The 12,262-nt window shown below is 43.3% G+C and overlaps 1 protein-coding gene across 2 annotated transcripts; it reads right to left on the minus strand.

Moving 5' to 3' along the window:
- Positions 1-3,325: 3,325 nt before the first annotated feature.
- Positions 3,326-11,848, minus strand: LOC106590122 (UDP-glucuronosyltransferase 2A1). Of its 2 annotated transcripts, none has more exons than XM_045710515.2 (2): positions 10,207-11,848; positions 3,326-3,688 (listed from the first exon to the last, which is right to left on the minus strand). In XM_045710515.2, the coding sequence occupies exon 1, from the start codon at positions 11,800-11,802 to the stop codon at positions 10,210-10,212; it is 1,593 nt and encodes a 530-aa protein (XP_045566471.1). In that variant the 5' UTR covers positions 11,803-11,848; the 3' UTR covers positions 3,326-3,688; positions 10,207-10,209. The 2 variants fall into 2 exon arrangements, with proteins under 2 accessions (XP_045566471.1, XP_014036199.2); XM_014180724.3 differs by lacking the exon at positions 3,326-3,688 and adding an exon at positions 6,475-6,724 and having other exon boundaries at positions 10,207-11,847.
- Positions 11,849-12,262: the final 414 nt, after the last annotated feature.

Below are 12,262 nucleotides of genomic sequence, written 5' to 3' on the forward strand. Positions count from 1 at the left end.
CCACACATAAACTTTGCTTACACCTTGAGCTAACGTGTGTTTTGTGATCTGATCAATATGATCCAGTTTGATCAAGGTTTGTCACGTCTATTAAAATGTGTCTCTCATCCATCCACCGTGTCCGCATTGTGACCACATTAGCTGGTGCCTCCCTGTATGCAAATTATTTGACAGATATTCTTTCAAAATAATCTGGATTTATTTATTTTAACACAGTTACTGATGCCATAAAAATCAATGGTGCTACCTGTCAATGATTTTTGAGGCCAGTATAATGATGATTTAAATGGTTTGACAATCCAGATCTGTTTACACTTGATTGATATCCAGAAACAATGCGTGCCTTGCTACATCTGGAGGTGGTAAGGAATATCAGATCACAATCAGATCACAATGGGTCTTTTAACCGTCTACACCTGTCTAAAAATGTGGACAATATCAGGACAAAGGGTGAATCTTAGCATGACGTATAAACAGGGCTATACTATAGTATTTCATTTCCAGAAGTACATCAATAAATGTAAGGGGTTTGTCTACAGTAAGTCACAATGGGCAGTTGTAAGGAAACTGCAGTGCTGGTACATTTGCCAACACATTATTTATGCTGGTGTGTTTTTGTCCCATTCGATTTCTTCCGATATTTTGTTTGTTTAAAAAAAGAAATTGGCAAGCCTGTGGCTGTGTCCAGGTAGAGTGAATGATTGTAAGGGGGCCTGTCTAGAAGTTTTATTTGTGTCACACCCTGACCATAGAGAGCCCTCAGGGGTTCTCTATGGTGTAATAGGTCAGGGTGTGACTAGGGGGGTTTCTAGGTATTATATTTCTATGTTGGTGTGTGTGTATGGTTCCCAATTGGAGGCAGCTGATAATCGTTACCTCTGATTGGGGATCATACTTAGTGTGTCCTTTTTCCCACCTGCTATGGGGGATATTGTTTTGTATGAGTGCCTATGTGTGCAACGTATTTCACGATAGTGGAAGTTTTTATCCTGAAGAGTCGATTGATGCACCCGTCAATCTAATGAACATAATAAAAAAAATCCCCATCAAAATCCGTATTTTTTTAACTAGAGATACCGCATCTGCGGTGGAAAGTGGCAGAGCTACAGCACTGTTTTTCAGACCAAGGAGACATCCCGAAAATCAGTCTTCTCACAAAAAAACATGTATGGAGGGAAAATGTATGGAGTAAAAAATACATTGTTTTCTTTAGGAATGTGGTGAAGTAAAAGTAGTCAAAAATATAAATTGTAAATTACAGATACTCCAAAAAATGACTTAAGTAGTACTTTAAAGTACTTTACACCACTGCCTGGTATCGATAAAAAAAATGAATGGAAGTATGGAAGTAGTTTTGTGCCATCAAAAAAAGGGGTTAAATATATTTCCTGAGCTTTCTTATATCTCCTTGATATAAGACAGACACTTCAAAACCTTATTCCTTATGATTTATTTTTTGACTGTTTGTTTTGCTATTTATGAATGTGTTATTCAATGCGTTTCTATGGACTATAGTAGTAATGGCCAAATATATATATTGCTCAAAAAAATAAAGGGAACACTTAAACAACACAATGTAACTCCAAGTCAATCCCACTTCTGTGAAATCAAACTGTCCACTTAGGAAGCAACACTGATTGACAATATATTTCACATGCTGTTGTGCAAATGGAATAGACAACAGGTGGAAATTATAGGCAATAAGCAAGACACCCCCAATAAAAGAGTGGTTCTGCAGGTGGAGACCACAGACCACTTCTCAGTTCCTATGCTTCCTGGCTGATGTTTTGGTCACTTTTGAATGCTGGCGGTGCTTTCACTCTAGTGGTAGCATGAGACGGAGTCTACAACCCACACAAGTGGCTCAGGTAGTGCAGCTCATCCAGGATGGCACATCAATGCGAGCTGTGGCAAGAAGGTTTGCTGTGTCTGTCAGCGTAGTGTCCAGAGCATGGAGGCGCTACCAGGAGACAGGCCAGTACATCAGGAGACGTGGAGGAGGCCGTAGGAGGGCAACAACCCAGCAGCAGGACCGCTACCTCCGCCTTTGTGCAAGGAGGAGCAAGAGGAGCACTGCCAGAGCCCTGCAAAATGACCTCCAGCAGGCCACAAATGTGCATGTGTCTGCTCAAACGGTCAGAAACAGACTCCATGAGGGTGGTATGAGGGCCCGACGTCCACAGGTGGGGGTTGTGCTTACAGCCCAACACCGTGCAAGACGTTTGGCATTTGCCAGAGAACACCAAGATTGGCAAATTCGCCACTGGCGCCCTGTGCTCTTCACAGATGAAAGCAGGTTCACACTGAGCACATATTTATATATATTTGGCCATTACTGTATATATATATATATTGTCACGTGTAGTTTCATGTTATCACGTTAACATCACGTGATCACATGTGAAGTTCATGTGGGGTCAAATCCAATAGAACACAACACAGAGTGAAACCCTCTGTATTTTCAAGTATTGTGGTGGCATCATCATGTTATGCTTGTTATCAGCAGGGACTGGGGAGTATGTCAGGATCCAAATAAATATTACATGGAGCCAAGCCCAGGTAATAAGTTAGAGGAAAACCCGCCTCAGTATTCTGAAAACCTAACCCTGGGATAGAGTTGTATTTTTCAGCAAGACAATTACACAAATGTTTATGCCAAAGATACACCAGATGGCTTTCTGAGTGGTATAGTCTCAGTGCTGACTTAAATGTGATTAAAAATCTGAGACAATGTTTGGATATTGCTGTCTATCAATTATTCCCAAGAAAGTTTACTGAGCTTGAGCAATTTTGACAAACGCAATGTATATATGTTGCCCTAAGAGTTTTGGAGAATCTTATTCAAAATGATTCACAGCTCTAATGGCTGCCAAAGGTGCTTCCACCAAGCATTAACTCTGGGGTGTGAAGACATATGCAATCAAGACATCTTTGTTATTTTCTTTCACTTGTGGAGCAAGTTGTGTAGATTTGTAGGATTTTTTTATTTATTTAATCCCTTTTTAGATTAAAATTTAAGGCAGAAAAATGTGAAGACTGTGTAAGGGGTGTGTACACTTTCACTAGGCCCTGTATACATGACATGCCAAATAGGTGGTACCTGACAGGTAAGCATGGGAAAATAGGAACAAATAAGGTACAGGTAGGACTACGATATTAGTGATGTAGTGTTTCTCTTCTTTACTAAGCATAAATATTGGAGGATCGGAGATCGACTGACAGTCCAGCAAAGGGAGACATGGCAGAGAGAAAAACAATGGCAATTTTGGAAGCCTTGCTTAGACTGGAATGTAACCCAAGTGAACTATGAACACTCAAACATGCATTTTATGAGGGCTAACCGTACAATTTATTCTATTATTGTATTACTTGAGAACAAAAAATACGTTTCATCTAACATGAACTTACCATCAATCAGTTTGACAGTAGTTTGGAAGGGAACTTGCTTTTGTTTTGGAAAGGGAATCAAGACACGTTTTGGGTTATGTATTCACATTCTGTACATACTCTGCAGGTCGAAAATAAGGTTTCTTTTTTAATGCTTTCAGGCAACAGGAATGGACTGAGACATCTCATTTGGGAGACCATCCATTCTCCCCATGCAGCATAGGCCTGTTCAGTGCGAGATGGATAGTGGTGGGCTGGTGCTGAAAGACTGTGGCAGGATGTGGTTTACTGTGCAATCTCACTGCAAATGGAAAACAAATGGATATAAATCAGTCACTTAATATAGAGCTGGTGTAGGTCGTGTGTGTGTGTGTGTGTGTGTGTGTGTGTGTGTGTGTGTGTGTGTGTGTGTGTGTGTGCGCGTGCGTGTGTACACCCGTGTGTGAGTGTGTGTGCCAATGCATCTGTATGTGTGTGTGTTTACTTGGCTCAATGAGGCTATGAGAGGGCTCCCAATGGAAAGTGAATTGGTCCAGCTATGGTCAATGAGCCCCCTGGTGCCTCTAGGCATAAGCTCTCCCAACCAGCCCTCTATTTGGCTCACCATACTCTGGCGGCCACAGAATGGCACCATCCACTCTAAATGCCATTGCTGTGTGTGTGCGCGTGTGTGTGTGTGTGCATGCATGTGTGTAAAGAGCAAGAGCATTAACAGTTCTGGCCTGGTGTGCCTCAGCCCTGTTTGTGTTGTGCAGGTACTAATCCCAGTATAGCCTACTCAGGTTTTAGCTAACACCCTTTTCTCTCTACCCTTTTTTAGCGGGTCCCTGTTTGCAGCCTAGGCTAGCGTCTGGCTCCTGAGTCGGGAATCACATTCAATATTCCTCCAAAGAGCTTTGTCACTTTTTGCCAGTGGCTACTTCCGCAGAGGTGTGAGAGAAGCGTGAATCACGTAGCCTCCTTTCAAGTGGGGGGGGGGGGGGGGAAGAGAAACTCAAGGACGAGCCTGAAAGAAAACACACGGCACAGGCGTATGTGGCATAATTTGTGCATCTGTCACTGGAAAAGGAGAGCTTGTTGTCTCGCCCTCTCTTTCATTGAACTTTTTTTTTTTTTTTTTTTTTTACATTTTAGTCATTTAGCAGATGGTCTTATCCAGAGCAACTTACAGTAGTGAATGCATACATTTCATTTCATGCCCTGGCGTTGCAAACACCCTGGCGTTGCAAACACCATGCTCTACCAACTGAGCCACATCACCTCTGTGACCATGCCTGTCCACCAGCAAGTTTGGTGTACTGAGACTAATTGTGAAACTTGGTATTGCAGTGTGCTTAAATACTCATCAATGGCTAGCTAACATCAGTTCATTCATCTTTCCTCTAGCGTCTATGTTACCTCCCTAGAATCAAAGCCCCCCTTTAGAATATCAGAAGTCTCCTCTCTCACAGACCACAGATGAAATAAGGCTCAGTTCCCATTCTGTTCCTTCTGACAGAACTACAAATGAGTTTCCAATTTGAGCTGGATTATAAATTAGATAGTGAATCCTCCCTGAGAAGGGCCCATGGGCCCTGGTCGAAGGTAGTGTGCTATGTTGGGAATAGGGTACCATTTGCGACGCAGCCAGAGAGAGTACGAGAGAGTCAGGTTACCAGATTATGAATGAAGGGGTAATTTGGAGCAGCCGGGAGGCTCTGCTGGAATGTCATGATGTTCTGGCATTTCCCTGACAGCTCCAAACATGTAGACATAAATCATTATTCACTTCTATGTACCGCAGCACCAGAGGGACACACACACACACACACCCACACCCACACACACTCTACACTACACCCTCTCCCTCTCTCAAAGTGAAGGGTATCAGAGGGAGGGAGTTTACCCTTGGAGGCAATGGCTGTTTGTCTATCTCAGTCAATACTCAACACTCTTCAGAGCTGATGAATGTCTGTGTTTGCAGGTAATGACTCAGGGAGGAAAATTGTTATTAAACAATCAGACACATTTGGGTGATCTCTGGCATTATCCCTGCGCGTGCGTGTGTATGTGTGCAACAGACAGCGCGAAGGTCACGCCCCCTCACTATCTCCGCCAATTTATAATCCAGTCACTCTGCTGGCGTTACCATGGCAGCAAGGAGTCGAAGGCAAACATTGCCATTCAGGGTAGAAGGCAACCCTTTGATGAGAGGAGAGAGAAAAATGGAGAGATGTGTAATACCCATCTATCTCCTGGGGAGAGATAGGATATGAAGAGGCAGTACTTTATATAATATACAAATCCATTCATGGAGTTTCACTTTAACCTCTTACGTCCACCACAAAAGATTGTGTTTAGTGGTGAACTGAGCCAGAGGGGGCGTAAATATCCAGGTGTTAACAAACACAGATAATAGGTTACATTTCCACCATGCACTAAATATTACAGAAATTAATTCCTGTCAGTGTTTGAATTGGGCTGGAACACACAGGTACTGATTACGGGCACTTCTAATTTTATAATTTTATACTGCTTGAGTACTGGCACCTCTTATAGAATATTGGCTTAAAATATGATGAGTACTGGCACCTAAATGTAAAAAGTGCCAGCACCTATTTCTTTCCACTTCAAGCACTGATTCCTATGTATCAAACAAAGCCTCTTTAGAATGTGCAGCACACATTATCATTAGTCAGTGTGTCAGTTGAGACAGCACAGAAATGGAAACTCCTGACATAAAGCAATGTTGTCATTTCACAGGGCAACGACTGAGAATGGACCTATTCCTCCCCGTCAATCTGATTGTCTGTATTTGTGTTCCATTTCAGAGCTGAACCAAAACTGTCTGTCATATAGTCTGATACAGTACACCATCTGCATACTAAAAAACGTCTCGTTTCCTGGTCCCATCTATTTTAAACAACATGGTATTCTACTGTATCTTTATTCGATAGTTTGTGTCTGCTTAGAATAAGAATATTCCTTAGAATAAGAATATTCCTTAGAATAAGAATATTCCCCTCGGAAAATAGTCCTCCTGAGACCGAAGCTGTCCTAACATGGACACTGTACATTAGTTCATATTTTTCAAAACAGGACAGAGAATTTTTTTGAAAGTTGAATCAGTTTAATTAACAATGTTGAATCCGTGTGGTTGTTAAGTGTACCTGCCTCTTGCTCCATGGATGAGTGTGAGCAGCTGTTGGAAGACTGTTAAGAAACAGTTTGGCAGAGATCTGGGTGAAAAGCAACAGCCCGTAGATGACAAGGCAACCTGTTCCGAATTCATCAGCAGCACACAGTTCCTACTGCCGCCCAAGAATTCTCCAAATGTATTCAGTTTTCCCATGAAGTTCTAAAAAAAAATAGACATCATTAGACGGAGAGATACATAAGTGTCTTGGATGTATGAATTGCACGTTTCTCCGTATTCTATCTGTAAACAAGGAGCTGTTGGCACATAAGCCCCTGATCGCAGACTCTACTCTTGGGCTAGTTGCTTGTTTAGATGGGTAATGGGTAATGACAAAGTGTTGTGATTGAGCTGAGCCTATTATTGAAATGTTGTGTGGCGCTAGCCACACAAAGAGTGTGTTAGCAAACAGCTGTGGCTGGAGTAATATTGGCAGGCGAACTTTGTGGTACTTGGCAAATTTCCTGTCACTCATTCAAATATGTGAAATAAACACAGTGAGGTGGGTTAGGGAGGCACTTTCCTCTGACTAAGTCTGGACGCCTGGGGAGACTCTCAATGTGTTGTCGTTTCCATGGAGGGGAAACAGACCCTGTTATAGTAAACCATGGGAGTTGTTACGAAGCTCAACTGAGCCATGTGCCTATCTCTGAATGACCACTTGCGAGCGTCATTCACCACTGAGTCACTCAGTGCTCAATTGTGGTCCACTGTGATAACAACCGTTTTTCCTTCTTAGGTTCCCTACGTTTTGTCAGTTTCCTTGTCAGTTTCCGAAGATGGTTGTGAAAAAACGCCCTACTGACAACACAGTGTTTTTGACCGACAAACCAAACCATCCGGGTAGCAAGTCATTAAGCCTGTGCTGTCTCTCATTACTTTAATGACCATAGTTGAGCTGTGAGTGGGCTGTAACTAGGAGGCAGATAGTTGTTTTGTTAAATGGGTGAAATGAGCAGGAATGTCCTCAGCCACTATACTTTGACTCATTATAGTGGCTAGGGCCTTATTAGCACTAGTTTATTATCTGTAACTGGGGGAATGGCCTCCTCCCTTCCTCCCTGGAAACTCTATACCGTATATACAGTATACGCTACATGGAGTGTACAAAACATTAAGAACACCTGCTCTTTCCATGAAATAGACTGACCAGGTGAATCCAGGTGAAAGCTATGAGCCCTTATTGATGTCACTTGTTAAATCCACTTCAATCAGTAAATATGAAGGGGAGGAGACAGGTTATAGAAGGATTTTTAAGCCTTGAGACAATTGAGACATGGATTGTGTATGTGTGCCATTTAGAGGGTGAATGGGCAAGACAAAATATTTAAGTGCCTTTGAACGGGGTATGGTAATAGGTGCCAGGCGCACCGGTTTTGTTTCAAGAACTGCAACACTGCTGTTTTTTTTTGCGCTTAACAGTTTCACGTGTGTATCAAGAATGGTTCACCACCCAAAGGACATCCAGCCAACATGACACAACTGTGGGAAGCATTGAAGTCAACAAGGGCCAGCATCCCTGTGGAACGCTTTCGAAACCTTGTAGAGTAACTCAATATTAGGAAGATGTTCCTAATGTTTGGTAAACTCAGGACCCACCATTCATTTTTCACATCGTGAATTTTTACCAGAAAATCAAATGAATTGTGTGTATGGTGTAGGCTTACCTTGGCGTGACATTTTGATAGCCGTGTAATTCTCTCTCGGACAAGCTGAGTTTTATCAATATATTCGCCTCAATTGACAACAAAAATTGATAACAAAACGTATTATTGATAGTAGTTACCTTGTCTGAGGGATTTGCGCGGTTATCAAAACGTCCCACCAGGGTAAGCATACACAAACATACCTTATATGATGTAGTTCTAAAATTCCAGATTGAAAAATGAATGGTGAAAAAATTATTGGAACCATTACCGGGTTTTATGACTCATACTGTGGTACTCAATACCGTATGCGCTGTAATAAATATAATTGAAGTACTATATGTAAAATGCAGAATGTGAAGCTGGTCTCCCTGATTAAGAGGCTCACATAATAGCCAAACAATTATGTGTTTATTTTTTTCAAGTGTAGCCAACAGCTCAACATTTCTACTTAGTCTACTTGGAGTGAGTCACTCTGTATGTTTTAGCGTTTTTTTGTTGTTGTTGATGCCCTTCTGACAGTTCCAGTGCCACTTAGGCAATTAGTCATCTTTAGTATGCAGTGTGCTCAATCTCCACCTACTCAATCATCAACACAGGCAATTATGTTCAATGGAATCGGAAGCAGCAGACGAGCTGCCGGAGATGATAGAAAGTGGTGTGAGAGGTGTGCTGCTGAGCTTCCCTCTGCATTAGTCAAGCATGTGGGGTGTTTAGTACGCACATTATTAAGGGCTTAGCGAAGAGGATTACTAACTCAAATCAATACCTCCTGAATTTGAGCTCTTTCAGAATCGTAGTCTTTAATGTTTTGATACAGGAAATCATTAGAGGTCTTCTGAGGAGGGTTTACCCTCACGTGGCCTTAACGAGTGGAAGGGGTTTTCTATAGCTAGAGTATGTCAAAGATTAGAGTATGGATTTTAGGCTTTCTAAACTTCTGACTCATTCTAGGTCTTGCGGCTGAATAAAAACTGGACATAGGGGTTAATCCCGGTTCATGCTACTCAATACAGGTCAGAATTTCCCTCTTGTTGTTGTGAACATGCTGCGGACACACACATACACACACGCACACAGACATTGGCTGCAGGTACGCCTAGCGATTAGAGCATTGGGCCAGTAATTGAAAGGTCGCTAGTTCAAATTCCCGAGTCGACAAGGTGAAAAAATCTGTCAGATGTGCCCATGAACAAGGCACTTAAGCCTAATTGCTCCATTATAGAAGACCCTGGCAGTGACCCCATTCTCTGCGAGTATCTCGGGGGAGTTGGGAGGTGCAAAAAACACATTTCCAATTCACAAATGCGTAGGAAATAGGACACATATAAGAGCACGCGCACACACAAAGGCCACTATCCCACCTAGAGGCAGAAATTCAACATGTCATCAGCTGAAGTTTGTAACTCTATTCAAAGGTCAGAGACTTGTTTGCGGTCAATGTTCGATTTTAGCCCTGCCAACAGATACTGCAGTTTCAAACCCAACACAAAACACACTGTCCAGTCTGAGACTGTCAGCATGGCCAAGTCTATATGATGACTCAATGTGGGGGGATTTCTTGTGTCTAATTGAGCAACTTGGTGTATCACTGCAGTGTTCACCGGCTCATTGAGTCCCATTTATTGTGGTCTTTCCCACTCCCACCTCTTTGCTGTCTCTTTATTTTCTTTCCCTCTTAACTGTTCTCACTCCTTCTGTAAAATCTATTGTTTTCTCTTGTGTCTGTTGTGGAAGGATCTTGAGTGTAATAGGTTACTTAAAAATTACAAGAATTCCAGACAATGTTACAGAGGGAAATTTTAAGCAATTACTTAATTATATTCATATCAAGCCTATCAATTTCAATAACATGAAGAAAGGGATAAAGTCAAATGGAAATGAACTGAATAATCTGAGAAAAATGTACAGTGTAAGACTATAAAGCCTGGTCTCAACACTTTACAAGGAGAAAGACATTTAAGGACAGAAAAATATGGAAGTTTGCTGGTGTTGAACCTGTCACTCTGTCTTCCGTTTAGACTTTGTTCCGTAACAGCACCTCCGGACACAGAAGAGGCATGTTTTGATGAAGAGGAGGGTGAGCAGCATCACGATGGCCAGTAGGAAAGCGAACACATCCAGGCTGTGGTACTGGTACCAGGTGAGCTCGTGGGCCTGGACCCTCAGGTGCTTGGCCCCTTTATTCCTCATGGTGAACTCTATCCAGAACACTGCCTCATCCTTGGGACTGATGGGCCTGTCATGGTGTATCCTGGACAACCTCAAGGCGTTCTCCTTATACGACGGCTCGTTGATCACAATGTTGAGTCCATCCACCAGATCCTGGGTTTTCATGGTGTTGAAGTTCATGACGACCGCGGCCCCCTTGGCCTTCATGTGGACCATGTTGTCTGGCTGGTCAGCGAACATAGGAATTCCCACCATGGGGACCCCGTGATAGATGGCCTCATAGATGCCGTTGGTTCCACCGTGGGTGATGAAGGCTCTGGTCTTGGGGTGACCCAGCAGGTCGTTCTGAGGGATCCAGTCCAAGACTCTGGTGTTGGGGGACAGGGTCTCAGGCTTCTCCCCACTGAGCCTCCACAGGACCTTCTGGGGAATCTTCCCCAGGGCTGAGGCGATCATGTTCCCTTTCTCTGTGGTGAGGTTCTTTATCATGGACCCGAGGGTGAACACCACAATGCCGTCTTTTCCAGAGCTCTGCACAAACTCCTCCATGTCCTCTGGTAAGGGCTTGGCAGGCTTGCAGTGGATTCCCCCCACAAACTTGAAGTTAGGGAGGAAAGGACGAGGGTAGTCAAAGTCCCAGTATGTCCGGATCAGCCACAAGTCAGCTTGGCCCATCACCTCACAATAGGTTGATGGCTTCCCTCGAATCTCACTGTAGTAGGCGTCTATGTCTTGCCAATAACCGTATGCCATTATGTCCTGGGATGCATAGAAGAGGAAGTTCAACAGTCTTTCAGTGAAGCTCATTTCATCGGTTAACTTGATCATGGCACCAGGGACAAAGGATGGTGGAGAAGGCAGCTGCCCACAGAGCCTCTCCCACATGTGGGCAATAGAGAAACGCAGGGTGTAGACCAAAGGAATGCCCAGATCCTCAGCCACCAGGTCACTGCAGGGGTAGATTGGATCGGATAACAGAACATCATACTTGGCCTCTCTCAGTCTCCTCATGACGGTCTCTGACCTCAGCAGTCCGTCACATATCTGTATGGAAAACTTTAATTCTCTTTTTACAATATGATACCCCTTCCAATGGATCTGCAAGTAGCTCAGGTAGTCTATCTCGTACATGTGAAAGTGGATGAACTCCTCAAAGAAATTGGTCATCTCTTGCATTGAGATGGAGACGTTGAATGGTTCGTAGCTGAAGCGAGCCTTTTCCGTGGGGTCCATGTATACAGAGGCACTCTGCACCAGCACTGTAACACTGTGTCCTCTGTCAATCAGAGTGTCCAATATAGGCTTGAGGTTGATCCAGTGACTGCCTTCAGTATGCCAAACTAATATGTTTCCGCCGTTTACACTCCCTATGATACATAACTGTGCGATCACAAACACAGAGATATACCGTGTTAGCTTCATCGTGACTGTGTGGAAACGAGTTGAAAACCACCTTTTAAAACTCTTTCCAAAGTCAACCAATCATTAACTGAAGTTGAACTCTGTATTGTAGTACTATAGAGTATTCCTCCTGTCACATAAAACCAGATAAGCGAGCCACCGCCTTGATCTTTCGGTGTGAAAGGTAAAGGCAAGCACACACAGACAGTAACCCTGCTTGTTCTGCTTGTCCCTACCCAGAGTCAAGCAGCTAGCTGCGTGTAAGCCCTGCCAGCAACACACTGTTCAGTCATAATAGGTACCAGTGGGATTAAAATCTTACAGAGGCGTCGGCGGCAGAATGGTAATCTCACCCAAATCCTGGGCAGGAATGTAGGCCCAGGAAATTAGTCAGGAGAGATTTGTTATGGCAGAGGGGAGAAACAAATGGGCTGAGGCACTCTGGAATTGTCCCAAATGGCACCTTATCCCCTTTATAGAG

Source organism: Salmo salar, chromosome 29, assembly GCF_965601325.2.
Source record: "Salmo salar chromosome 29, fSalSal1, whole genome shotgun sequence".
In the NCBI taxonomy this organism is placed as follows: Eukaryota; Metazoa; Chordata; class Actinopteri; order Salmoniformes; family Salmonidae; genus Salmo; species Salmo salar.